The following is a 24559-nucleotide window of genomic DNA, read 5'->3' as shown; positions in this document are numbered from 1 at the left end:
CAACTGTTTGATGTGAAACAAATGGGAAGTCCTCATTTTCAGCTGAGTTTCTAACCCCTGAAGATCTAACCTGACTTGAAAGTCATGTATGTAGATCTGAAACCAAATCAAAACTCCATAAAATTCATTGTAATTGTCTCAAAACAGTTGATTTATGCCTCAGTTTTCTTGAGTGAGTTATACCATACCCAGCCTACACATTCTGAAATCAGAATAAAATTATCAATGCTGCACAAGAAATATGGGTACACATGAAAATGAAGAAATCACAAAGTTGCTTTTTTTCTTAGAAATATATTTTGTAAGAAAACAATATTAACATTAAAAAGAAATGTTTATTATACAGTATAAAATAATTGCTTGAATTCAACTCAGTTCCTTTAACAAAAAAAATATTTTAAAAGCCTGAGGATTTGTATGAAGCCCCAATTCCCACAGATTTGATTCCTACTGCAATAAATAGTGGGTTTTCCCCACATCACCCATAGAGCACACAAACACTTCAAAACCCTCCCTCATCTTCTTACCCACCAAGCTGCTGTTCCCTGTCCAGATGTGCTCTAAATTTAATCACCTCAGTATTTGCAGCCCTCCCCTCTGGCCCCTGTACCCACCCTCAGGTTCCACCCACCCACCTCCCTTGGCCAAGCACTGCACAAGCGACAACTCACGCTGCAGGAGTCTCCCCAGTTAATCTCTTGGCTAAAATGAACAGTGGCCAGCCACTGACAAATAATGTATAAATGGCTGAGTTGTTCTCAGCTGTCTGTCCTCATAAAACCTGCAAGAATATCTCTTAACTCTGCCATTCATCTGCCAAAGCTGGCAGAAGGATGCAGAGCTTTAAAAGCTACAGTGGGAGACAAGAACAGGCAATGCAATGACATAAGCTTCACTTTTTGAGGGAACTAAGCTAAAAAACTTACTGTTCAATTGCAGAATTTAACACTGGCAGATTTTGTTGTAGAAAAATATGCCTGTTCAGAAACTATAAATACCCCTGAAACATTTCTGGGGCTTACTATGTATTTTTTTTTTTTAATTTCATTTTTACATAATACCAGCATAATTACCCTCCAGGTTTGAAAGGCACCCAGTGACCAGCATTCTGGTGTAATTACTCATGGCATTGGTGTGATTTCGCCTCCCTTAATACTGACAAGTTTAAAAGAAATCTATTAAGTTAAGAAGAACAAAGATATATATTACATTTGCTAATTGCAAACAACCTCTTATAGCTGCATTTTTTCCCATTGGGACTAAAAAGTGCACCAGTTTAACATGTCTGTACATAAAAACAGTTTAAAACATTAAATATACAAACAGCAAGAGATTTTAAATATTTTGTATCAAATACTATAGGACAATATAATTTACATTTTTTTTACACAAAACATTACACCTGAAATATAACTTTAGATATTACAGAATATAAAAATACATACTTTTTGTTTAAAAAATGTCTTTGCAGGTTCTGGCACAATGTAATACTTTAAAGGCACGCCATAGTTTGGCAATCTATATTTGCAATTAACTGTGCAACAATAATAACATGACCTGTAATTAACTTTTTTTAGAACTGCAAGGCCAGATGATCTCCCTTCTTCCTGGAATGGCCCCTTTAATCAGGTAAAAGTTAAGTTGAACTGTTTAGGTGTTCTCCAACCCATTTCTGCCATGGTCTGAGCTCTCCAACCCTAATCCAGCAAAGCAAAATCAGCCCCAATTCAACACATGAAAAGCCACATCAAATGCAATGGGATTAGCCACACTTTCATAATCTTTGTTGTCTCAGGGTCAGAATACTCAACCCCAAGCAAAATGGAGCCCTAAATGCAAGTTGGGAGCCAAGCTCTGTCCTGCCCTATGTTTGCACCAAAACTAGTAATCAGGGCAGAACCTGGAAACAGAAGCTCAGTAATATTAATTGTTCTGATTTCAACTACAAATACAAAGGGCACAATGACTCTTGTGAGGCCAGTGGAGACAAATGAAGTAAAACTGCTTTAAGACTAAATCAGGAGAACTGTGTAATTTTGTCCTTCCATACATTTGCAGGACTCCTGTGGAGCCTGTGTGGGACAAAAACGTGTCTTTAGAAATATATGGCTTATACAGATGTAATGGGTTGCAGAAGATGTTCAGTTCTTCAAGTTGTTGTTGGACAACTAAAAACTCAAACACTTTTCAGCACACTAAAGAAAGAGTCAATCTAAATCCCTAACTTTAAATGCTCCAAAATAAGTTGCTTCTTGTGAAGAATCCAGTAGCAATGGGTTTGATACCTGAATACTTATCATTTCACCGGATTTTAATTTAAAAAACCCCCCTACATTTACAGAATAAAAATGAAATTCTGAGCTCCCTGACCAGTATTGGGTGCTTCCTCCCTTCATCAACACATCAAAGCGCCTTATTTTAAGGTTTGTCTTAATCACATACACCATCAACTGAAGCCCTCTTTTAGTCAAGTTTCCTGAAGTTTCATGATGTCTAAAACAAATATTGGCATAAAGATAGTAAAATCCATCTTGATTAACAATTAGTTTTCCATCACTGAATGTCATATTTGACAAGTTTGCCTGGCCTTTGTCATGATGCCAGGATGTGAGGTTCACTTTGCCAGTTCCTGGAGATGAAAAAAAAAAAAAAAAAAAAAAGGATTATTTATAAAGATTTGACAAACCCCAACATTTAGAAAGCAACCTCTATGTTTTTAGAATGAATAGCAGCTAGGGTTCTATTGGCTAAAGTGACTATGAAACAATTATGATAAAAATTCCTAAGAAATTTCCTCTTGTTATCATACACACCTATATTTTGCTTAGTTTTTATAACTGTGCCCTCCCAGCAAAACATCTGCTGGACTGTGGTAGAAAACATTTGCTTGGCCTATAGTTTTATTATGGTAAGCAACCATGCAACAAGCTCTGCAAAGACATTGCATTCCACCTAAAACTTTATTCAAGTTGCAAACAGTTGAGAGAAACTTGAAAAACTTGTTATTGGTCTTTAACATGCGAGTGGTGACAAGGAATAACTAAAGCTCTGGGGGAAAAAAAAGCTGAACTGACAATTCCCTAAAAAGAAAGCTTATAAAACCTTCCATATTTTACGTTTGTATGACTGCAGTGGTAGAAAGGTAAGCATATTTTCATTTGACAGCACCAAAAAAATGGGGAAAAGTCAGTACAATTTTGCATCTTTAGTACTACACACTAAGTTGCCTAGACTTTATGCAGAACTTCAAGTATTTATGACAAGCTACCTGACAGGCACAAACCACTTACATTCTATTATTCGGAGTAATACCCAGGGCATAACACAACAGATGGGAGGTGGCCAACTTGTCCTTCTAACCAACAATAAATTTTCATCACACAAGACTGACTCCACTTGCTCCCTCCCACAGCAGTGGGTTCATGTAGGTACCAGAGGACTTCATACCTCAGCCTCCCAGTGCTTGAAATATTCAGTACCTTATTCTCCCAGCATCAAACCAGAACAGTCCATCCTTAGCAAACTTTCCATGGCACACAGCAGGGCACAGTGCCCTCTCCTCCAAGCATCTACAGAGGACCCCAGGACCCCCTAGGACTCCCCCAGGTGTGTGCAGAAAGGGAAGGAAAATAGGAACAGGGAAATTTGAGAGAGATGTCTTCCCTAACTGCCGAGGGCAAGCAACTTTTCCATGTGAGAGGAATACTTTAACAGCAGCCCAGAACAAAAACCTTCTGGCATTCTCCCACAAAGACTTAAGTTAAAGCACTGTCAAAGGCAGATCACAAGTAGCATCTTCCCTATGGGTCTAGTGCAGCCAGGTAGAAATTATGAAAGCAAAACCAGACAGAGAAGCCACCTTCTCTGCAGTGCCTCAAAAAAACCCCACCTGAAACCCATCCATTAACTGGAAGAGAACCAAGACCTTAGGTCTCTTAGCAATTATTCACCTGCAAAATATGCTGAGTCAGGGGTACCAGAGTGCACCTCTGAAGCACTGGGAATAGCTGAAGTTGTAGAACTTTGTGTGCACAGCATTAAGTCTGGGAGAAGCACTGCCCCATGGAGACTGGCTAACTTCAAGATGAGGAGGACAGGCAAGAATCTCTGCCTGGATCGAGGAGAGGCACATTAGATACAGGACAAGAATGCACACCTATGATGGAGCAAAAAGGCATGTGTGATTGCCCAGTGGTACACTGGGTGATTGTTAAGCAGATTTTATTTACCTGACAAGTCAACTTTTTAGTTGCCAGTCAAGCTGCAATTTTGAAGAAATTCTTAGTGGGAAGGTTTTCTGCTGAAGAAGGGTAAAGAGAGAAAATAGGTGCCACAGTCACTTGTCATTGAGTGAAGGGCTCTGGGTGAATTTTGCTTACACTATTTGGATGCTATGGGGAACTGGCCAAGAGATGATGGGACTCTCTCAGTCTCGAGCAGAAGATTTGTACAGATAACTTCTAGAAGTCACATCCAAGCTAGATTAGAATGCTATGAGCATGTGTGTTGAGGCAGACAGGCATTTTGCCACAATTCAGAGCTCCAGAAGAGGCATACCACAGCCAGCAGCACAGCACCAAGATGCTCCGGTAGGAGTTATGCCATGCAACTGTAATGGAAGGAGTGAGCAGGTTCTCAACAGTTCTGGTGTTAATACACCCAGATTTGGAGACCTCAGAACAATCAGTACCCTGAAACAAAGGAAGTGAAGGAAACTGGAGCACGTTAGTGCCTGATCTGCTGTCCATAAATGTTACCTATCAGAAACTCTGACACATAACCCAAACCATGGGACAGTGAAAAGCGCTGCAATTCAGTATCTTCTGGGAAATAATTTACTTTGGAACCATGAAAGAAACAGCACAAGGTAAGTCCAGTTGACAGGAAGGAAGTGGTTGGGGGATAATGAGTAAAATAGCCTTCCAGACAGGACAAAAAGCATTATTTAAGAATTCAAGATAATGCATGCTCTTTCTCAAAACTGAAGATTAATAAAAACAATGTATTATTTTTTTGTGAGCTTGAGCTAAAACTAATACAAATGAGTTAAATAAAATTAATTAGCAAGATGGAAGATGTTGTGAGGGAAACAAGGTAGAAAGGAGGCCTATTTTGATAATTTGTTTGCCTTCTAGTAGCTTTCAGGTATAAATAAAGCCTGAAAAAAGGACCAAAGCACTCTTTGCTCTGAAAAGTCTTTTGGAGGCAAAGGGCAGCCAAGTCAAACCTGCAGCTGTAAATAGCTCAGAATACTACAGCATTTCCTTAGCCAGCTAAAGGTATCAATTCACACCCCAAATGATACTTAACATTTATATTTATTTCTGTTTGTGATTTTCCCCTTTAAACTATGACTAATTTCTGTAATCAATTTACAAGCCAAAATTCACTGTTTTTATTTAAGACCTAGGTAGCATTTATAGTGAGCTCTGGTAAAAACCAACCAGCAAGCATCCAGCTCTAACCTAAGGCAGCAAACTTAAAAAATACACACAGCAAGCCAAACCACTACAGTTTCTGTGCCAAATGGTGGGTGGGGACACCAAGATCTGGGAAGGGTTATTTTCCCCCCCTCCCTTGCATTATTCCCCCAGCTGCAGAAGTCCACTTGAGGCCTGACATTATTGTGAACCAGGTCAAAGCAAAATGTTCTCTCTCAGATACTGCTCAGTGCCCCTCCATGAAGGGTGTACAGTAGAAAACTGCTTAAAATCCTGTTTGACAGTGATAAAGACTTTTTTTCTTTTTTCCCTGGCACTGTTTATTCTGGATGAGTGCAATGACAGTAGAGGACCTTAAAATACTAAGAACAGATCTGTCCACTCAGGGATGGCAGAAAACAATTTAGATGGATTTCAGACACGCAGGGCAAAGAATGACGGGAAGAAAATAGAAATTGCCATTTGCAGTCAGAGAAAACAAGATGGGAGAGGAAAAACTCCTGGTGACCCCTCAGGCAAGTTTTTCTTTCTTTATGCCTGTCACTAATCTGTGTGCTACCCAGCCAAGGGAGTTCTGCCTCATACCAGTGATGCAGCCCCTCACTGCTGCAATGCCCACAAGGGCTGCAGAAGCTGTGCTTGCAGATTAACTCCTGGCAATGCTCTTCCAAAAGAGGCAAAAGCCAGACCAGGATGGAGTAAATGTGCAATTCATCACATTGGTAAGGAGTTGATCTGCAGCAAAAAAGAACAATGTCTCCCTGGCCACTACCCATAGATGTGCTGTGCCACACCCTTGAAGGTTAATGCAGCAATGCACAGCTGTAAAAATTATCAGCTGCTGTAAATTACAGTTGTAAAATTACAGTTTACAGCAACATCCAGGTAAGCAGCAAATAAATTCCACACAGAAAAAGGATTTCACAGACTGTGACACTGACACACACCCCACTTCTACAGATAAGTAATCTGTTTCTATGACTAGCAAATTAATTTAAATCTTCCAAGGATATAATGCTAAGGCAAGTTTACTGATACTGAATCCTCTACTATTGACCTACTGTACAAGTAGGTCAAAGCCCAAATCTGACTAATATAGAAGCTTGTCAAGGAGTCATTTGAGCTAACAAGAAAGCTTATGGAAGTTCTGACTGCCATCTGACAAGCTGTTTAAGCACTCGGCTATAAAGCTCTGGATTGTGGCAATGCCAATGCACTTGAAAGAATCCTATCCCTCCAGGCAAGAAGCTGTATGGAAGTGCTTTGTCTTTAAATAGAGCAAGAGCAAGGTATTACTATGTAGGCTGCTAAAATTTCAAGTCTCAATACACCATTCCCCTTTGGTTTGCTTATATAAAACAGAAAAGCAATGTGCATAGCTCAATTAACAATGAGTTCAGCCCTGCAGAATGTATAAATCTTCAGAGAAAGAAGACAATCAATTAACCCCTTCTTAAGATCCTCTACCTAATACCTTCAGAAAAAAATGGTTTACTTTGAGCACACCAACTGTTCAGAATACAGCACTGAGAATACAGCGAAAAATCTCAACTGACAGTGCCCCAGGGCAAAAAGTAAAACTGTTCTAACATTATCTTAAAATTTTAGGAATGAATCTTTTCCTCTGGAGAGTGTTCCAACATAGACTCACGTCTTGTTCCCTGATATTGTACTAGCAAGGATATCCCCAAAGCCATCTGAATACTTGTGTGTAGAAAATAAGAGCTCTGGCAAGATTAAAAAATGCCATCCTCTTACCACATGGGCGGATAAAAGCCACAAGAACAATTTTTTCCCCCCTACTCTGTAGCTTGGGCAATGTTTGTGCTGGTACATGCTTCTATGTGTGGGCACATCCTCATGGCTGGGGTGGGAGTGAAAATCTCCTGATGGGCCCTACAGGCCAAAGGAAAATGGGAAACTTCAGAGGAGAGCATTCAACATAGATCTTCCTTCCTCACCTGATGACAGCATAAAGGGGCAAGCCATGGCCCTCAAGAGGTTGATCACGAAAAGTGGAAATTTGAAATGGAGCCCATTCAGCACAAGACTGATACAAAGGGGAGCCATCCACTCCCTGCTGCCTCTGAAATCCTTTAATGCATCCAGTTTATCCTCACTATCAAAAGCCATTTCTAAAGTCCCAGTCTGTTGCTGTTTTACTGAACTATCTTCATATACTTCACTGTTCAATACGTTTATATTAGTATTCGAAGTATTCAGTTACAAATTGAACTTACCAGATGGAATATTCTTATCATCAATAATGAGATGGGCAAATGGCTGCTTCTCAGGTTTGTTCCTTTTGTACAGTTCAAGTCCTAATGCCTCCATTGCAGCTAGAGATAAAAGAAATGCATTATCCCAAAAAGGCAATTTTAGCGGAACTAAAATTTTTCTTAATCATAAACCAATACCTACCTTTTTCTGGTCTTGGTGCTGTTCTTCCCATAGCACGCTGGACTTCCTAAAATGAGAAGGAGACATTGCTTTGATGTTTTCTTGTTGGTTTTGTAACAATGTTTAGTTTGCACACTTACAATACTCTGCATGTATCTGTGGACAGTATTCCACCAGTTCAGATGCCTGGGATATGAATCATGTAAATATGATAATACATGTAACAGGCACACACAATCAAATTACTTCTAGTAATTTGGTAATTCTTATAAAGGTGGATAGAAATGACAGCATGTATGCGCTGCATCATTTACTGAAGTAGTGGTGACAGCACATTTAAAACCATTTCTACTTAGTGTACTTGGAATATTTCTCTAAGTATAATGGAACAATGATTGATAAGAAGGCATCACATCAAACAATGGAATTTGTGAACTGATTTAACTACTTGGAGTCTAAAGGCAAAGAAAGAGGTATTTCTATACAGGAACTCTATAGTGTGTAATCACTCTAACAACTAAAGATAGCTAAACATCTGAATTTCATTTGTGGTGAGCTGAATGAAACCTCCATGCCTCACACTTGACCACCAACATGGAAGGCTGTAAGGCTTTAAGATCAAGGCTTACTTCTAACAAGGCATGCAGGAACTAAAGGATTATCATCCATACTGGACCAGAGGGACTGGGTCCCAGACTTGGAAAGTATGTAATTCTTCAAAGCTGCAGATAAATTTTAACTATTTAAATTTAAACTATGCTACCCAAACCCAAGAACAGCACAAATGCAGGCATCAAGCGCCACAAAAAGCTTTGCTTTTAATCATTCACACCTGTACTCCTCTTGAGAAAAAGATACAGCAGATATCAAAAAATCTAAGCAGCCTGTTCTTGTTACAAGCCTAGACTGAGTCTTAGTATTAAGCTCTATCAGTTTTATCTCCCTTTTCCCCATGACTCTCCATCTGTTTTCTAAAAAAACAGGGGTAGCATATTTCTTATTCTGAATACCTCATACCATGGAGCTGTCAAGAAGAAGTTTAGTAAAAGGAAACATTTTACTGAAGATAGCAAGTCATGTTCTCTTTGCAACCTAAGAGTAGTCCTTTGTTCCGCCTTTATGCCACGCACACTGCTGTTTGCCTGATTCAATCCTTGTATATGAAATATGTTGCAGATTTGGCCAGATCAGCTAAGTCGACTGTGCTCTCAATCACTGGGGTGTTTCAGAATTTGAAATCTTGCTCTGGAAACAACTGAAGTCCTGCTTTTATGTAGTTCTGCAACCACAGTGTAATATTTAGTGCCTCGGCTGGTGCATTTATTACTCTCACTTTCCCCTTTCAGTAGGTGTTTAAATGTTAAACCAAAATGAAAAGCCACAGCAGTATGGAAGTTGTAGTATGACTATCAAAGCATAATACTTCAGCTGAAATATGCTGATTTCACAGATAAGAATCATGAAGATGCTTTTTGCTGTAGAGACAAGAAGAAAGCAGAAGAATCACAACTTCAAAAGCAGCAAAACTCGCATCCGCTTCCCGCGTTCACATGCACTTTGCTTCTCTGATCTTCCTACTTCAATGTCAGTTCTAGGAGCATGAAAACGAAGTTCACTTCCAGGAGCTGCATGTCAGTATCAGTCACTAGCCACAACTGAGTAGGAAACAGTAAGATGACAAGAGAATGCAAGTACTAGGTACTGTGAAAAATGGCAAAAGCCTCTGAAGAGAATAGGATGTAAGCAAGAAGAGGCTGGCAGATGGACCACACTCTCAGAGATTATTGCAGCACACCTATCCCAACCCTTCTTCCCTTGAAGGAGAGACATGTTTGTTTTCTTGCCTTCTTAGTGGAAACTTCTCAGATATGGAGTTTGTTTTAATATCCTTTCCTTTGGGAGGACGTGATAATATCCTTGCCTGAAAAGCCTACTGAGCAGATCCCAAAAGAACCATGTACATTTTCATCTCCTACTATCTAGGTTTTGTACTTAAAGAAAAAAAAATCCTGTGGTTGATAATTGCTCAGCCCTTGAAAGCCTTGAAGTGGTTGACTGCTATTCTACTTTTAACTTACATTTTTCTTAGGAGCATTCAGTTCTGCTTCTGCACATTTACAAAGATGCTCAAGTTTAAGCAGCTGACTACCTCACCTTCTGAGACCCAGCAGCCTGGCTCAGCTCATCTTCCACACAGAATGGCTCTGGTCCGCATGAAATCAGTCTGAGCCGCTCTCCTTCTAACTGGTGGTGGTGCTGTTCATCTGCAGCTTCACCACTCAGTAAGAAGGACAGCTACCAAGGAACACTTGGGTCCACAACTCTCCTTGTCTGATGTTCATGGTTAGCTCAACTGGTTAGATCATGGCACTAATAAAACCAAGGCTGGGGGTTTGAGCCAATTGCTCGTTGGCTCTTCTGTGAGCTTATCACTGGATCAGAAGTGGCTAGACTGTGGCCAGAAAACAAAATCCTCCAGCAGTTCTGAGCTCTGGACTAGTGTCAAGTTCTTCACTTGATTCTGACCAGCCTCATGAAAGTTTTATATTCTTTCTGTTCCAAAACGAAGATGAAACACATTAACTAGTCCCTAAGAAACAGATATGGAGTTGTAGGTTTCCTCCTAAAGAATAAGCAGTTAAATGCTTATTGATTTTTTTTTTTTAATTTGATGTTCATCCAGTTCCAAGGTACTGATACACAATATACCTTAGAAAAGCACTTAACCATGTATTTGCTTCTGACCCTGAAGGACATTTTTCAGTGGATGTTTGAAGGTAGCCTCTTAACGGGATTATAAAATCCCCTGGTATTTTTACTGCAAGGAATTAAGAGCTGTGATTTCTCAAATCACCAAAGTATCAACTGCGGTTTTTTAGCTCCTGAATGTTCTCAGGTGTCTCATACTTACTCACAATGTAGAAGCTCATTAAGGAGGCAGAAATAGCTCAACAGAACCCGTGACTAAGACACTGCTGTAATGGCATGAAAACTGCTGACAAAACATTACCAGCAACTTCTCTTAAGACTGCCATCCACAGAACCGTGTGTGATACCAGGCTCTTCAGTTATTTTTAGCATAACTGTACACAAAAATCACCCCACTCTTAAATCTTATGACAAGCTGCACTTGTACACCTTTGTCATTTGCTCACTGCCCACCAAGCCAATTCTGCTGGCCTGCTTCCCACATTCCAACCTCCCCCATACACTCGCTGTTTAAACAGACAAGGAGCTAGTCGCAAAAATGAAAAACATGTCTTCCCTTCATCCAAAAAACAAAATTTAAGAGGCCACTAAGAGGCTCCAAAGCTTTCTCATTTTAAAGCTAAAAATAATGTTTTAATGATTTGAATGCCTGAAAAGTTGGGAGGCGCTCTCTACCTCATCCACAGCAGGTTGCAAAAAAACCTGTTGCTCTTGAAGTTATGCCCAATGCTGAGGATGCAGAGAAAAGGCTACTCCTGAAGACGTGACATTTGTGAAAGGTTTTTCGTCTCCTTTAGCTCTCATCTACTGTCTCCTCTCAGTATCTACTTTGAGCAGCTCTAAGCAGCCTTTTAAGACCAACAAACCCCACAACAGTCACTTACGGCTTCAGATGCAGTCTTAAAGCTTCTTTATGCACTTGATTATTTTATTACCAAGTGCTTTAAGTACAGCTGATACCAGGAAGAAGTATTTGAGTCTCTTGCCGGAAATTCAGCAGGAAGGAAGTGAAATAGAAAGTACATGAACCTATATTCATCAGACTGTAGTTTTGAGACCAGCAATAAAACCTCTCTCCAAATGAGTAGTCTACTGCTGGCAGAGAAAAGAAAGGCACATAAGATTGTAGGATGGAAACCTACAAAAATTGTAGGTGAAATTTTAACAACTTGCAGCAATCACTTGTGAAGCCTTTACTTGGTCCATAACTGTGTGCTCTTTAAATGCCTGCTAAGTATATAGATCTCTTTATAAATGCTGCCCTGGAGGTCTAGCAAAGCACTCTGCTGCCATGTGGGAAAATAGCTTATGCTTGAACTCCACAAGCAGCTAGAAGCTGGGAGCATTGCCAAGCAAAGTTACTTATGGATTGACCCAAGATATGTTTGTAGTCCTTTCTACTTCAGGCTCATAACAGACTTCATAAGGACTGTGGTTAGAGCATCTGGACTGCCAAAAGCTTTTTAGGGTTACATGAAAAAAAAATTAAGTAAACAGACTGGCTAGGAAAGTATATTATTTTTCTGCTTAAAACTTATATGCAATATTGAAAATATGCTCCCTACTTAGTAAGCTGCTCCTTAAGCAGAATTTTTTATCATGGAATATGTTAAGGAATCAATCATTAGATTCTGATTAAAAGAAAAAAACCTCTTTTTTTTCCAGGAGACAAGTATTTCTAGACTGGACCTTGCAGCCCTACTACACTGGTTTTCATAAGAGCACTTTCATTTTCAACATCAATCCCTGCTTTACATTTAAGTACTCTGTCTACAGGTGTGCAAAGAAAACAGATGAGAACTGGCACAGGAAGCTAGAAGCTGTAACCAGACCTGAGCAAAAGAAATTTGTCTATTTTCATTTCCTTAACAGCTTGAATTGCAAAAGAAAATATATTGAAAAATCAAAAAACAAACGGTATCTTGAAGTGTTCCATTTCACTCACTTAGCATGCTGACAGTTCAAATAAGGATACTGGTTCTTAAAACACATGTTAGTTAGATTATTTAGATTCTCCTTAAAGAAAGTGGAGAAAGCACAGACAACAGGAAACCTCCTTTAAATCACATTAGCTGGATCCACACACAGGAGTATCACAACTGCAAGTTACAGCTGCATCTCTGCTCTTCATTGTTGAAGGGTGACTGAAAGGCAGAATTTACAGATGATGATAAAGTATAATTCTGCCTTGACACTGTTACTTTCACTTCCCTGAGGTACCAAACAGATGCAGAAAGCCTCGGATCACCACTTTCCTATCTATTTTTTTCTCTGTCATTGATACAAGATGACAAAGCACCCAGACCACTGGTGCAGCTGCTTTATAAACTCCATTGCTTTCAAAGGAAATTCAGAGTCTAATTACTTTGGCAAGGGAAATTTTATTGTTCTCAAACTAATGGTCATCAGCCAAAAATGTTATCCCTACTCACTACTTATCATGGCCATGGACATTGCAGCATTTAATCTCCATCCAGACTGGCAGGATATAAAGCCTCAGCTAAAGCCAGTGACTTTGTTGAGTAACCAGCAGCAAATGACCAGAACACAGGGCTCTCCATTGACTTACTGTAACAAGCTCCTTACTCTGCCATGAGTGAATAAGCAGCCCAGCACACAGCACTTATGTAGCTGCAGCCTGTGAGAGGCTCTATAAAATCCAGGAGGAAAGAACTAATCCTACAGACATAACCCTTTGCTTCCCCCTTAAGCTCTTGAAGGAGGCGGCTAGAAAAAGGGACGAGACATGGACTCCTGTGTCTGTATTTTGTTCACAAGATCTGTCACTCAGTTCTCTGTTAAAAGCAAATATCACATTAACACAATTTGAATGCTGTAAATTTAACCCAAGTGCAGTTCATGCTAAAGCATATGTGAGTTCAGCTCAAACCTAATGTAGTACCCTTAATGAAAAACTGCCAGTCCTAAGCAGATGTGAGGCAGTAAAGTTGCAATGGGCCTGATAAGCCAGGAAAACTAAATACCATAGCAGACATCCATCTGTTTCACAGGCCATAATTAGCACTAAACACTATCATGAACACAAAAAGAGATCAAAGGCAGCAACTGCAGTAAAAGGGGATTGTGGCATATTTCCAACTTGCCTAGGCTACTTCATGACGGCTGATTTCTTTTGTCATCTGTGTTTGGGAACAAGCTGTCATTCTCGATTCCTGGGCAAAGACCACCCAGTTATCATGCTACGGCAAAGTAGCTCTTCTGCCAGTGTGAGAATGGTCTGCACAGAACTGGCAAAGTGAGCAAAACCAAAGCAGGAACTGACTCTCATTTCTGACTCCAGACAGAGTAAGAAACAAGAGCAAATGAGAGCAAATGCTATCTCCTTTTCCTTCAGGCAAGATTTTGCTTGCTGTTGATCTCAACTTAAGAGAATCTTGTCTGAAGATTCCTTGGAAAAAATTTGGAACTGACACTTGTTATGAGCATTCAAAGTGTTGGAAAACCTCTATAAATATTAGCATAAATTACTACCATTCAGGCACATCCAAATGTCAGAATGGCTAATTATCTAACTTCAATTAGTTTTCTTAGTATAACTTCAAGTCTTCCTTTCTTAAAAAAAATAAAATAAATAAAATGTGCTTGAATACAGAATTGGTTAGCCACCACCAGATTCAGCAGCAAATACAATACAATCCTGGATAAAACTTCATGTCAAACACCAGGAAATAATTTATAGACCTTACCTCCGAGTACAGATTTTGGAAAAATTGTTTTAATTCCAACAGGACCATGAAATAAAGAAACACATTGTCTGTGCCACTTACCCTCTGCACAGCCCTTTGGAGAGCCTGTTTCACACTTCTACAGGATTCTGGCATTAACTTCGCTTCTTGACTTTCAAAGGAGGCATCATGCAAATCTGCACTTTCTTGGTGTCCAAAAAGGGTTCTAACACAGTGTGCATGTTCTTTTGAAATTCTAGTAGGGTCCATCTGAAACAAAAATATGAGCACAACCACAGTTCTAAGTGTTAGAGACACTTTTCAACCATCTAAACATTTGGCCCCTGGCTAAGTTTATTATCTAAATTTTCATTATAAACAGTGTAGAGAGAAAAAGTTCCCAACATCAGGATTTATTTCATCCAACAGTCATGTGAGAGAGGAGAATTAATTATCTTCTGGTGCTGCCTATTTAATTAGCTTAGACTAGATATGTGACTTTCAAAAGTTAAAGATAAACCCCATTCTTATGGTAAAGTAAATAATTTTGAATTCCGTATTTCAACCCCTCAGGGCAATATCAAAGTTATTCTAGCAGGAAACATACAGTTATCCTATCTCAAAAGCTATTGTTTGTAAGATGACACATGAATGTCAAGTAGAGAAACTTGGGCAAAGTATGTATGTGTGTGTACAGCACATAATTTTCAAGAGGAGAAACAGGAGTTATCTCTGAAACCATTTTATCACTGAAATTATATCACTGAAGTTCTCAGTCAGATATTACTGAAACTGTTTTATGGATGTGCTCATTGTGGATAGAGTTTATTTTCTTTACAGTGGCTGGTATGGGTCTGTGCTTTGGATTTGTGACCAAAACAGTGTTGATAACACAAGGATGTTTTTGTTACAGCTGAGCAGGGCTGACACTGAGCCAAGACCTTTTCTGCCTCTCACCCCACCAAAAGGGGCTGAGAGGGGACACAGCCTGGACAGCTGACCCCCACTGACCATAGGGATATCCCAGACCACATGGCATCATGCTCAGTATATAAAGATGGGGGAAGAAGAAGGAAAGGGGAGACACTTGGAATGATGGCATTTGTCTTCCCAAGTCACTTATGTGTGGTGGAGCCCTGCTGTCCTAGAGATGGCTGAACACATGCCTTCATATTCTGCTTCATTTGTGTGTGCAGCTTTACCTTTTAAACTTTCTTTATCTCAACCCACGAGTTCTCACTTTTCCAATTCTCTCCATAATCCCATCAGAGAGGGAGCAGCTGTCTGAGACTTAGTTGCCAGCTGGGATTAAGCCATGACAGCAGCAGGAGATACTGCTGTGTGAAATAGTCACCAAGACAGCAATAGTCAAAGACCAAAAGATGACCAAAGTGTACCACAGGACACCTCTGCATCATTGGACAAGGAATAGTAAATTTAGAGTATCTGCAAGACATTTTTAGCAATCAGTCTTTGTGACTGAATTAATCATATTTTAAAATCCTGCATTCTATCAATCACTTAGATAAATTGGAAGATAATCCAAGGATTAGGATTGTACCTTGACAGAATTTTATTGCACAAAACTATTTAAATAATTTTACCCATTTTTTTCCACAAATTCCAAATCCTTTACACTGAAGAGATTAACAACTATCTTGAGATGTTGAGATCTGAGAGATGGCCTAGGACTCTCAGAAATTGTTCGCAACTCACATTTATTCTGCTTTTACTTCAGGTTTAAAGAAATGTTTATGCACTCAAACTCTTCTCTGGGTTCTCCAACTGTATCAGCTGCCCTATTAAAGAACATTTACTTCTATCTTTCTTTAGTTGGAAGAAACACTTTTACCTGAGAATTGCAAAAGGCTATTTGTAATTGCAATGCAGGAATACCAAGACATTGTGGACAGTGCCTAGTGTTCAGTTTCCCTTAATATAGAGCTGAACAAAACAGCAAATCAAAAGAAAGCTTTTCACAATACAAAACAGCCAAAGGGAATCAAACATATCATTTGTTCACAGGAACATAAATTCAACTCCTTAATCCCTCAAAAAAGAAATTCCTTAATTTAAAAGCATAAAGTTTGGATTAGAGAGCTGAACTAAAGTCTACACCACCCAGGCAGCCACCAAATAGCAACACACAGCAGAGAGACATTTGTTGCACAGGCAGCAGCACTGAATGCTGCCTCCTCCATCACCACCCTTCTGCTCAAGTCTCCAGATGGAAAGTTCTTTGCCCAATTCATTCAGACCAGTGTCAGATCCTGTAGTCTGGTCTGTCTCAAGTCATCCCTGCAAATCCAGAATGAAACAGGTCATAGAAGGTTCACCCAAAGATCATAAGATGCCACAGCTTTGAGCAGAGGGGTAGTGATGAGTTACAGCTTGGAGGCAGAAACATCTTCCTGCGATGGCCTGACACAGCTGAACCCCAAACAAAATCTGTGTATAGCCACTGCAGCTCAATGAATGAAGTCCTAAAAACCAACAATAATGCCTTCTAAAGTCAGCTAGTGCAGTGCAGCCTCATGAACTCAATAAGGAGATCTAAACCAACACCTCTCTGCTCTTACCCCCTTCACCACAGGACTTAATTCCTGGGTTTCAGTCCCCTCTTCTAAATCAGTAACAAAGAAGGAATTTTTTATGTCCTAATTTCCTTTAAGATTAGTTCCCCAAAACCAAGGTATCCCAGGTACCCAGGTATCAGGCAAGCATCAGAGTTGGTATAGGGATAGGCATAAGAATTAAATAGCAGGAAGGCAACACTAGCTTTAACTGACTGTAAAAACTGCACTCTTAAAGCATCCCTCACACTATGTTCCACTTGTATTCAGAACTCAGAAAATCAACTGTAAACTAAAATAATAGTAAAAATAATTAAAAATTTTTAAAAAAGAAGCAGAAAATGTTTACCAACAGCTGCTAAAAGGAAGTTAATGCAGAAGGACTTGGGTTGGAAGGTACCTTTAGACATCTCTAGTCCAGCCCCCTGCTTGAAGCAGGGCCAATTTTTAACTTTTAACTTAGGTCAGGTAAGCCAAGGCCTTCTAGACAACCTTTGGGGAATGTCCATCAATGATGACTTTCAGCTTCTCTGGGCAAACTATCCTAAAACTTCACTACTGTGTAAAAAAACCCTTGGATTTTATATCCAGCTACAGCTCCCCTTGCTGCCATTTATGACTGCGCCTCTTGTTTTTGCTGTGCCCTTCTGAAGAGCCTGACTGCCTTTAGGTAGCTAAAAACAGTAATTAGCTTCCTTCAACCTAGTCTGTTCTTTGTCAAAGAATCCAGTTCTCCATTCATTTATACATTATGGTTCCTACCTGTCACAGTGGTTTTCTGCTGGACACCTTCCAGTTTGTTGATGCACTTCTGGTACTGAGGGACCCAAAAATATCACCCATTATTTCAAATGTAACCTCTCATGCTGGGATCAGTAGAGACCTGACAGAACTGATGTCTCCAACAAGATCTGGATATCTGAGTCTTCTCCCCTCTACACAAATCACAGGATAGAACAAAGAAAGCTACAGCAAATAACTGAGAATAAATACTAATTTTTATCAGTAATTCTACTAGACAGAGATTACTATCCCAGTTTTGGATTTATTAAAACACATCTTCTGAATAACAGGCAAGAAAACCAGGTTTTACAGCACAAAGATCATGAAATTTGTGAAGGCCTGAGTGTCCAGCATGACAAATCACTGCTATCAGCAATCATTCAAATGTATCACACAATACTGTACCATAGCAGTAACAGCAGATTGCACAGAATCACTTGCTCAGATTCGAGTTTATCTGCTCAAGGTTTAAGACAGAAAACCAGCATCTCTGCCCCTACAAGTAAAAGATTCAAGGCTTAATAGAAACACTGCAGCTGATGGTTTCAGCAACTTGGAGCTGTGCAGCCCACCCTGATAAAAACTGCAAGACTGCAGATAAGATAAGAGGAAACTGATTTTGGGACTAGCTAACCTACCTGTTGCCCTCACCTTTTTCAAAGAATACTTTCAAGAATAGTTTTCACCACATTTAACTATGAAAATCAGCTGACTTGCCTGAAAAGGCATTCTCAGAAACCCCACACCTTATGTCTTTACAAAGAACACACACCGAACTGCCATGGCTGTAAACAAGCACTTCCAAGCACTAAGATCAAAACTGTGGGGAAATAGTGATGCACAGAAAAACTTGCAAGGACATGTTTTGAGAAGAACTTCTAAAGAACAAGAAAAGGATGATGAAATACCAGAAGCAGCTTGCTAACTTGCAGGGCAGGGCACCTTCAGCAAAGTCTTAAAGATTTAATATCTGGAAGAAACGTCAAGATGCAAACAAAAATAAAGGAGAAAACTTTATAAAGTGTGAAGTCACCTAAATATCCTAGAGGAATTTAATTAAAGAGAGGAGTGTCTAGCTTATTTTTTAATATCTATTTAGCCTGACCTTGAAATCAGCTCAGACTGCTCAGTGTCCCCTGGTTTTCAGTATCTCTCATCATTCTAGCTGAATTTCTGGACTCTATTCACCCAATTCAGGGCAGCCAAAATGAACTCCAACATCATGGGTGAGACTAAATGAATTTACAGCCTTAAGAAACAATTTTCTGATGTAAAAAAGATTCATTTTGGTTTTAAAAGATAAAATATATTCCGCCCACCTTTACTATTACATTTTGCATCAATTATGCACTGTTACAATATTGCACTAAAGACTTATTCATTCAATAAATGTTTAACATCTATACTTGTACTTGTTTTCAAACTTAAACCACTTTCCAGACTATCAAATATCACTTTCCTCTCCATGACCACCAAGCACCAAGAAAGGGTTCTTCCAGCTTCTGGGAGATGTTAATGACCCCCAGCAAGCTGTTTTTTCTGTTAGCCACAATGCTCTCAAAACTTAATCTTTTTTGAAAAGCAATAGCTTGAAAACACACCACAAAGTCAGAATTCCAAATAAGCATGAAATGACAATAAAAACTGGGCTTCCAGGTCACTATTTATCCATGTATTAACTTTTCCATCTGGCAGAAATACTTAAATTTTTTACAGACTTTTTTTTTAATGGGAAAAATGCACACTCTTAGAGGTCTAGCTTAAACTGTGGGCATTAGACACCCAGACACACATTTCAATTTGAGCACTTTCAATTTGCTTCACTGCCCTCCAGCTCAACCAGTGTTAGACCAGATTCCTCCTCTTTTGAGATCTAAGTGCACTAACGATAATGGGCTAGGAAGAAAAGCTTTAGGAGACTATACCTCAGCATTTATCAGTCAAAGTTAAGGAAAATACTTCTCTCATCTTGTGCTGTGCACGAGTCTCTATAGAGGGATGATCTCCAGCCACTCTGAGTTTCTTAACTAAATTTGCATGGCATTTTTACAGACAATGAGAAAATATTCCCCAAAGCATAGGCAAAATAAATGCTTAAGAACAATACAATTTTTTATTGTTTCATTTCTTGGATTCAGTACATTGCACAGGATGGACCAAAAAGCAAGGATAAAACATGCTAATGTGTTTACATTTCAGTACACTATTATGAGAATACTGGTAAAATTCAAACTTGTTGCTTTTTTTTATTTTTTTTCGACATACCAGTTCATTGTCTCACTTGCATGGCAATGCATTATTTCTTGGCCACAAACATGTGTTTACCCGTGAAAACCTAGTGTCAGTCTTAGTTATGTGTCTTGTGAAATTCCAAATGCTCAAGCCACAAAATAAACAAAATTAAGGAAAAACCAAAACCTCAACTATTGTCTCAGCTTTTACTGTGTCACGATCCAGCCCAAATGATTTTATGCGAATACAGACAAAATGTGAGTGGAAAAACTGAGTCAGAGTTTACTCAGACTCTTAGATAAGGTTTTAAAGAGCTTCTAAGATATATAATTTCTTAATATCAGCCTATACAGTCAAATCTTTCTAATTCACATTTGCTTAATTTACCAAGCAAACAATTCAAATCTTTTCATGCACAGCTTCTACTACTAGTGCTTCATTATTTTAACAACATATATTAAAAATAATTAAGTTCTGTTATTAAAGTACAAATTTAGATAGCTGAAATTTACACGGAAAAGGCCAAATTGAAGTAGCTTAATAAAATCAAACTTCACAGAAATCTTTTTTTTTTTAAAAAAAAAGAGGTCTGATCATGTCCCATTTAAATAAAATAAATCTCTGAGAGTGTGAAATAAGAATTAACTCCTGCAGGACCTACTATGTTTTTCCATCTATCTTATTTCACAATTAGAAGTGGTGAACAAATATGAATTATCATATCCTCTTATAGTGAATTATGTACTTAGTTCAAGAGTATACTTATTATTCTATTTTCCACTGATTACATTCCCTCCATTAAATTTTTTTTAGGCAATGACTTCAGTCAAGCCTACACTGAGTTATATCACCTCTTCTAGATGTCTTGGAAATTCAAATTTACAAAAGACTCTGTTCAATAGCACTACTCCAAATCTACAGGAACAAGAAACTAGCAAGAGAATTAAGCTGTCAAACACAGAGTTACACCTGAACCGTGCCATTTTTTAAATCAAGGAAGCAGAAGAAAAATAGCCATTATGGTTCCTTTTTACCCTTTGTTAGGCACATGTGAAACCCTGACATGTACCTATCAGAAAGAGTCTTTACAATGGGGATATACTTTGATTAATTGTTTTGATTGCAGCAGCTCTTGAGCCCCCTAATGAATGTATAGCTGCGCATCTCTGAGCTATGTTTTGACAAGAATGTCTTTTCAGGTCCATGAACATCTGGAGTGAAAAACATTCCCCTGTCACAAGTTGAAGCAGGCATTCATTTATTTCACTGTCAAGCAAACAAGTAGCTTTAAGCTACTTTACAGTGAGTCCCAAAAATTAGATGTCACTCCAGAAATATACAAGTTATGATTAACTAACTGCTGTATTACTGTTACATTTTATTTTTGGATAAATGGAAAACACAAAGCCATTGTCAGTAAGAAAATACGAAATAGTCTGCATAATAAATTATCAGCAGTGCTACTGTATATTTGACAGTCATTCATCTGATTAAGTGGGTATACACTTGTGCAACACCTGTTTTCAGAGTGCACTTCGTTAAGAAATCCAGCCTGCTACCTCAAGATCAAGTGCCTCTACCTAGAAAGTAAACCAAAAAAAACAGGTTTCCAGTCTCTGCCGACTTCAAATGAAAAGTACACACAACAGAAGTACCACTTCCATGACGGTAGCCAGAGCCACATTAACAGAACTAACTAGCATCCGACAATAAAGCCTAGCAGAAATCTAACACCTAGCCCTGAGAACCAACTGGCTGACAGCTCCCCACTTCCTCCGAGAGGGCTCAGTCTTGCCGGGTAAGAGGTGCAGCAGCGAGGGAATCCAGGCAGCCGAGCCATTTCCAAGAAGCGGGCTCCTCTTCTCTCCGAAAGCCCAACCGCCCATCTCCTTATCTGCCCCCACAGCGACACCTCCCCGCACGCACCGCTGCCTCTTCCGAGACATCCCGGCACACTCGAGGCCTGCCAGGTGAGGGGCGGCTCTCTCCCAGAAATTCCCCAGAATCCCAAAAAAGCCTCCCGAGCTGCGGCAGGCGCCTCTGGCCGATGCCCACGAGCACACAGACCCCGCTCCTCGGCAGTACCCCTGCGCAGCCTGAGTGACAAACCATCAGGAATGGTGTTGCGTGATGTCCCTTTTGGTCCTTAAAGCCATTTTCTCCTGCTAGTGAAACATTCATGGCAGCGAAAGATCTCAGCCACGTCACAGAATCACAGATTATACGGAGTTGCAAGAGACCCTCAAGGATCATCGAGTCTAACCCGCACAGCACCATCTCAAAAAATCACACCATTTGCTTGAGAGCGTCGTCCAAACATTTCTGGAACTCTGTCATTCTTGGTGCTGTGACCACTTCCCTGGGGAACCTGTTTCCCACCACCCTCTGGGTGAGGAACCTTATTCTGATAGCTAATGCCAAATTTCTCCCCAGTAGAAAACCGAAAGCCGATCATTAAAAACCAAACCCCTGCAAGACTTCAGGTGAAGGATAATGACTAACCTATTTCCCAAGTCAGGTGGCCCCTCCCGTCCAACCTCGCTGCGAAGCCCTGTATCCCAAAACGCGCCCGATGCTACCTGGAGCGGCTCGGGTGATGAGGGGACAGCACAGGCTGGGCAGGGCACTGGGAGCCCACTGGCCCAACCCCTCTCAGAACTGGATCAACCTCAGAGACAGATAAGTGTGTTCTAAAACTTTTTGTTTCGTTTCGTTTTCTTTTGTTAATCGCTTCGATCGCACCTACACGAGGGCCTCCCCATCTTCCACAGGGTGCGAGGCGGTCGCGCTCGCCACAGTGGGAAGCGCCCGCGCCCGTCCCCGCTTACCTGAGCTCGGAAGTAGAGGAAGAGGGCGACGCTGCAGACCACCTGCCCCAGCCCCAGGAGGACGAGGGCGACGAGGAGGGAGCGGGATGCTGGCGGCGGGGGCGGCGGGGGCGGCGGCGGCGCCGGGGCGCTCTCGTGGGCGGCGCCGCTGCCCAGCTCCTCGGAGCCGCGCAAGTACTTGGTGTAGTCTCGGCTGGCGCGACGCATCGCAGCTCCGCTCCGCTCCGACGGCTCCAGCGAGCTGCCCAGCGCCGGCAAACAACCTCGCTGCCCCGGCCGGGCACCTCTTATAAACGGGGCGGCCAATCAGCCCCGGGCGGCGCGCCCCGGCCGCCCTCCTCCTCCTCCCTCCCGCCCGCCGCCGCCACACACATCACCGCCGCCCCCTCCTCGCCTCGCCTCCCCGAGCACAGACCGGCCCCCGCCGGCCCGGCCCGGCCCGGGCCCGCCCCTGCCCCCGGTGCCCCGGCCCCCGCCGCCGGGCAGGTCGCCCGGGGATGGCGGTCGGCGCTGCTCCGCCCCGCGCAGCGGAGCCCTGAGCCGCCGGGGACAGCCCTGCCCCCGCCGCCTCCTGCCCCCTCCTCACCCTTACCCCGCTCAGGTTTGCGCTCCACCCAGGCGGCCCCGTCGGCCGAGGCTTTCCTGAGTGCCTGGTTGCGTCTGGAGGGTCCCTTTCCCCAGACTGCCGGTCTCTGAAGTCAGCGTGCACCTCGGGTGCGCATCTCCTGCGCCTTTGGTGGGTCCAAGCCCGCAGGGCACCAAGGACCTGTCAACCCCTCCCTGTCTCACTCGCTCCTCACTCAAGCCAGGCTAAAATGAGCGCAAGGGCTGTAGATTCACTGTCCAAAGAAGCAATGCAGCTCACAATCGCGTTAGAGGAATGGGTTAAAGACATGGCAGAGGTGTGCTGGCACCCGGCTGCCAGTGAAACCAGCTCAGAGCCACCTCATCTCCCATATGCAGCCAGCCTGTTACAGACACATTTCTGAACCCTTGGTTAGGAACATCTTCTGGTATTCTACGTGTCTCAGCTTACATTCTATACCAAAACCTCTATACCTTCATAAAGCCATGCTACAGTTTGTAGGCATTTTCTTTCTCATGGTCCTCTTGGGGTCCTGTTTAGGCCAGATATAAAAGTGAGCTGAAGTCCAGCTCAGGCTTTGTGGAACATGTGAGAATGACACAGATACATCTTGCAGATCATCTTGTCTATAGAAAAAACGTCTGTATTTCAACTCAAATACATGACACAATATCCTGTTTAGGTCTCTCTAATCTAAGAAACTGAGAAGATTTTAACTTCCAGAGAGGTTGATGGAACCAGACATAATTATAAGCTCCAACAAAGTAAAGGGAACTGGAACTCACCAAACCACCATGCAACAAATCACTATCAAAGGAAACTGAAGCACTGAACCCAAACAGTGCAATGGCAATTCCTTCACCAACACGCTTGAGAAATGATGGTGAGAGGACCTGCATCTCAACATCACCCACCACAAAGTCATTGAGAGGAATGCCCCAGCCTTGAATATTTGCCACTATTTCTTCTTTCTAAATGCTTACTTTTATTCTCGGAAACACTGGGAGCATTGTGGTCTGTAGTCCAATTGGAGGAAGTGTTCCTGTAACTGTGTCTCGACTTTTCTAGGAAAAAAAAAAAAAAGGCAAAATAGCTACCATCACCTGTAAAATAACCATGAAAATAATCTCACATTAGAGTGAGCTGCACTCTCCTAAATCAATTTTGGTCTACAAAAACAATTTTTTCAGCAAGGATTTTTAAGAGGTACAAATGGGTTTTTTTAAGGGTCTGCATGGTTTTTAAAATCCAGTCAACAATTAGATATTAAACAATTGATACAGGAGAAGTTAGGATAGTAACAGCAATGCTAGCACATGAT

The 24559-nt window shown here is 41.0% G+C and overlaps 1 protein-coding gene across 1 annotated transcript; it reads right to left on the bottom strand.

The window, feature by feature from the left end:
- Positions 1-341: 341 nt before the first annotated feature.
- TNFSF11 (TNF superfamily member 11) lies at positions 342-22859 on the bottom strand. Its single transcript, XM_058852762.1, has 5 exons — positions 22653-22859; positions 14339-14506; positions 7863-7908; positions 7682-7780; positions 342-2629 (listed from the first exon to the last, which is right to left on the bottom strand). Exons 1-5 carry the CDS (start codon positions 22857-22859, stop codon positions 2208-2210), a joined length of 942 nt encoding a protein of 313 aa, XP_058708745.1. The 3' UTR covers positions 342-2207.
- Positions 22860-24559: the final 1700 nt, after the last annotated feature.

This window comes from Poecile atricapillus, chromosome 1, assembly GCF_030490865.1.
Source record: "Poecile atricapillus isolate bPoeAtr1 chromosome 1, bPoeAtr1.hap1, whole genome shotgun sequence".
Lineage (NCBI taxonomy): Eukaryota > Metazoa > Chordata > Aves > Passeriformes > Paridae > Poecile > Poecile atricapillus.
This window is presented reverse-complemented; position numbering and strand designations above follow the sequence as displayed.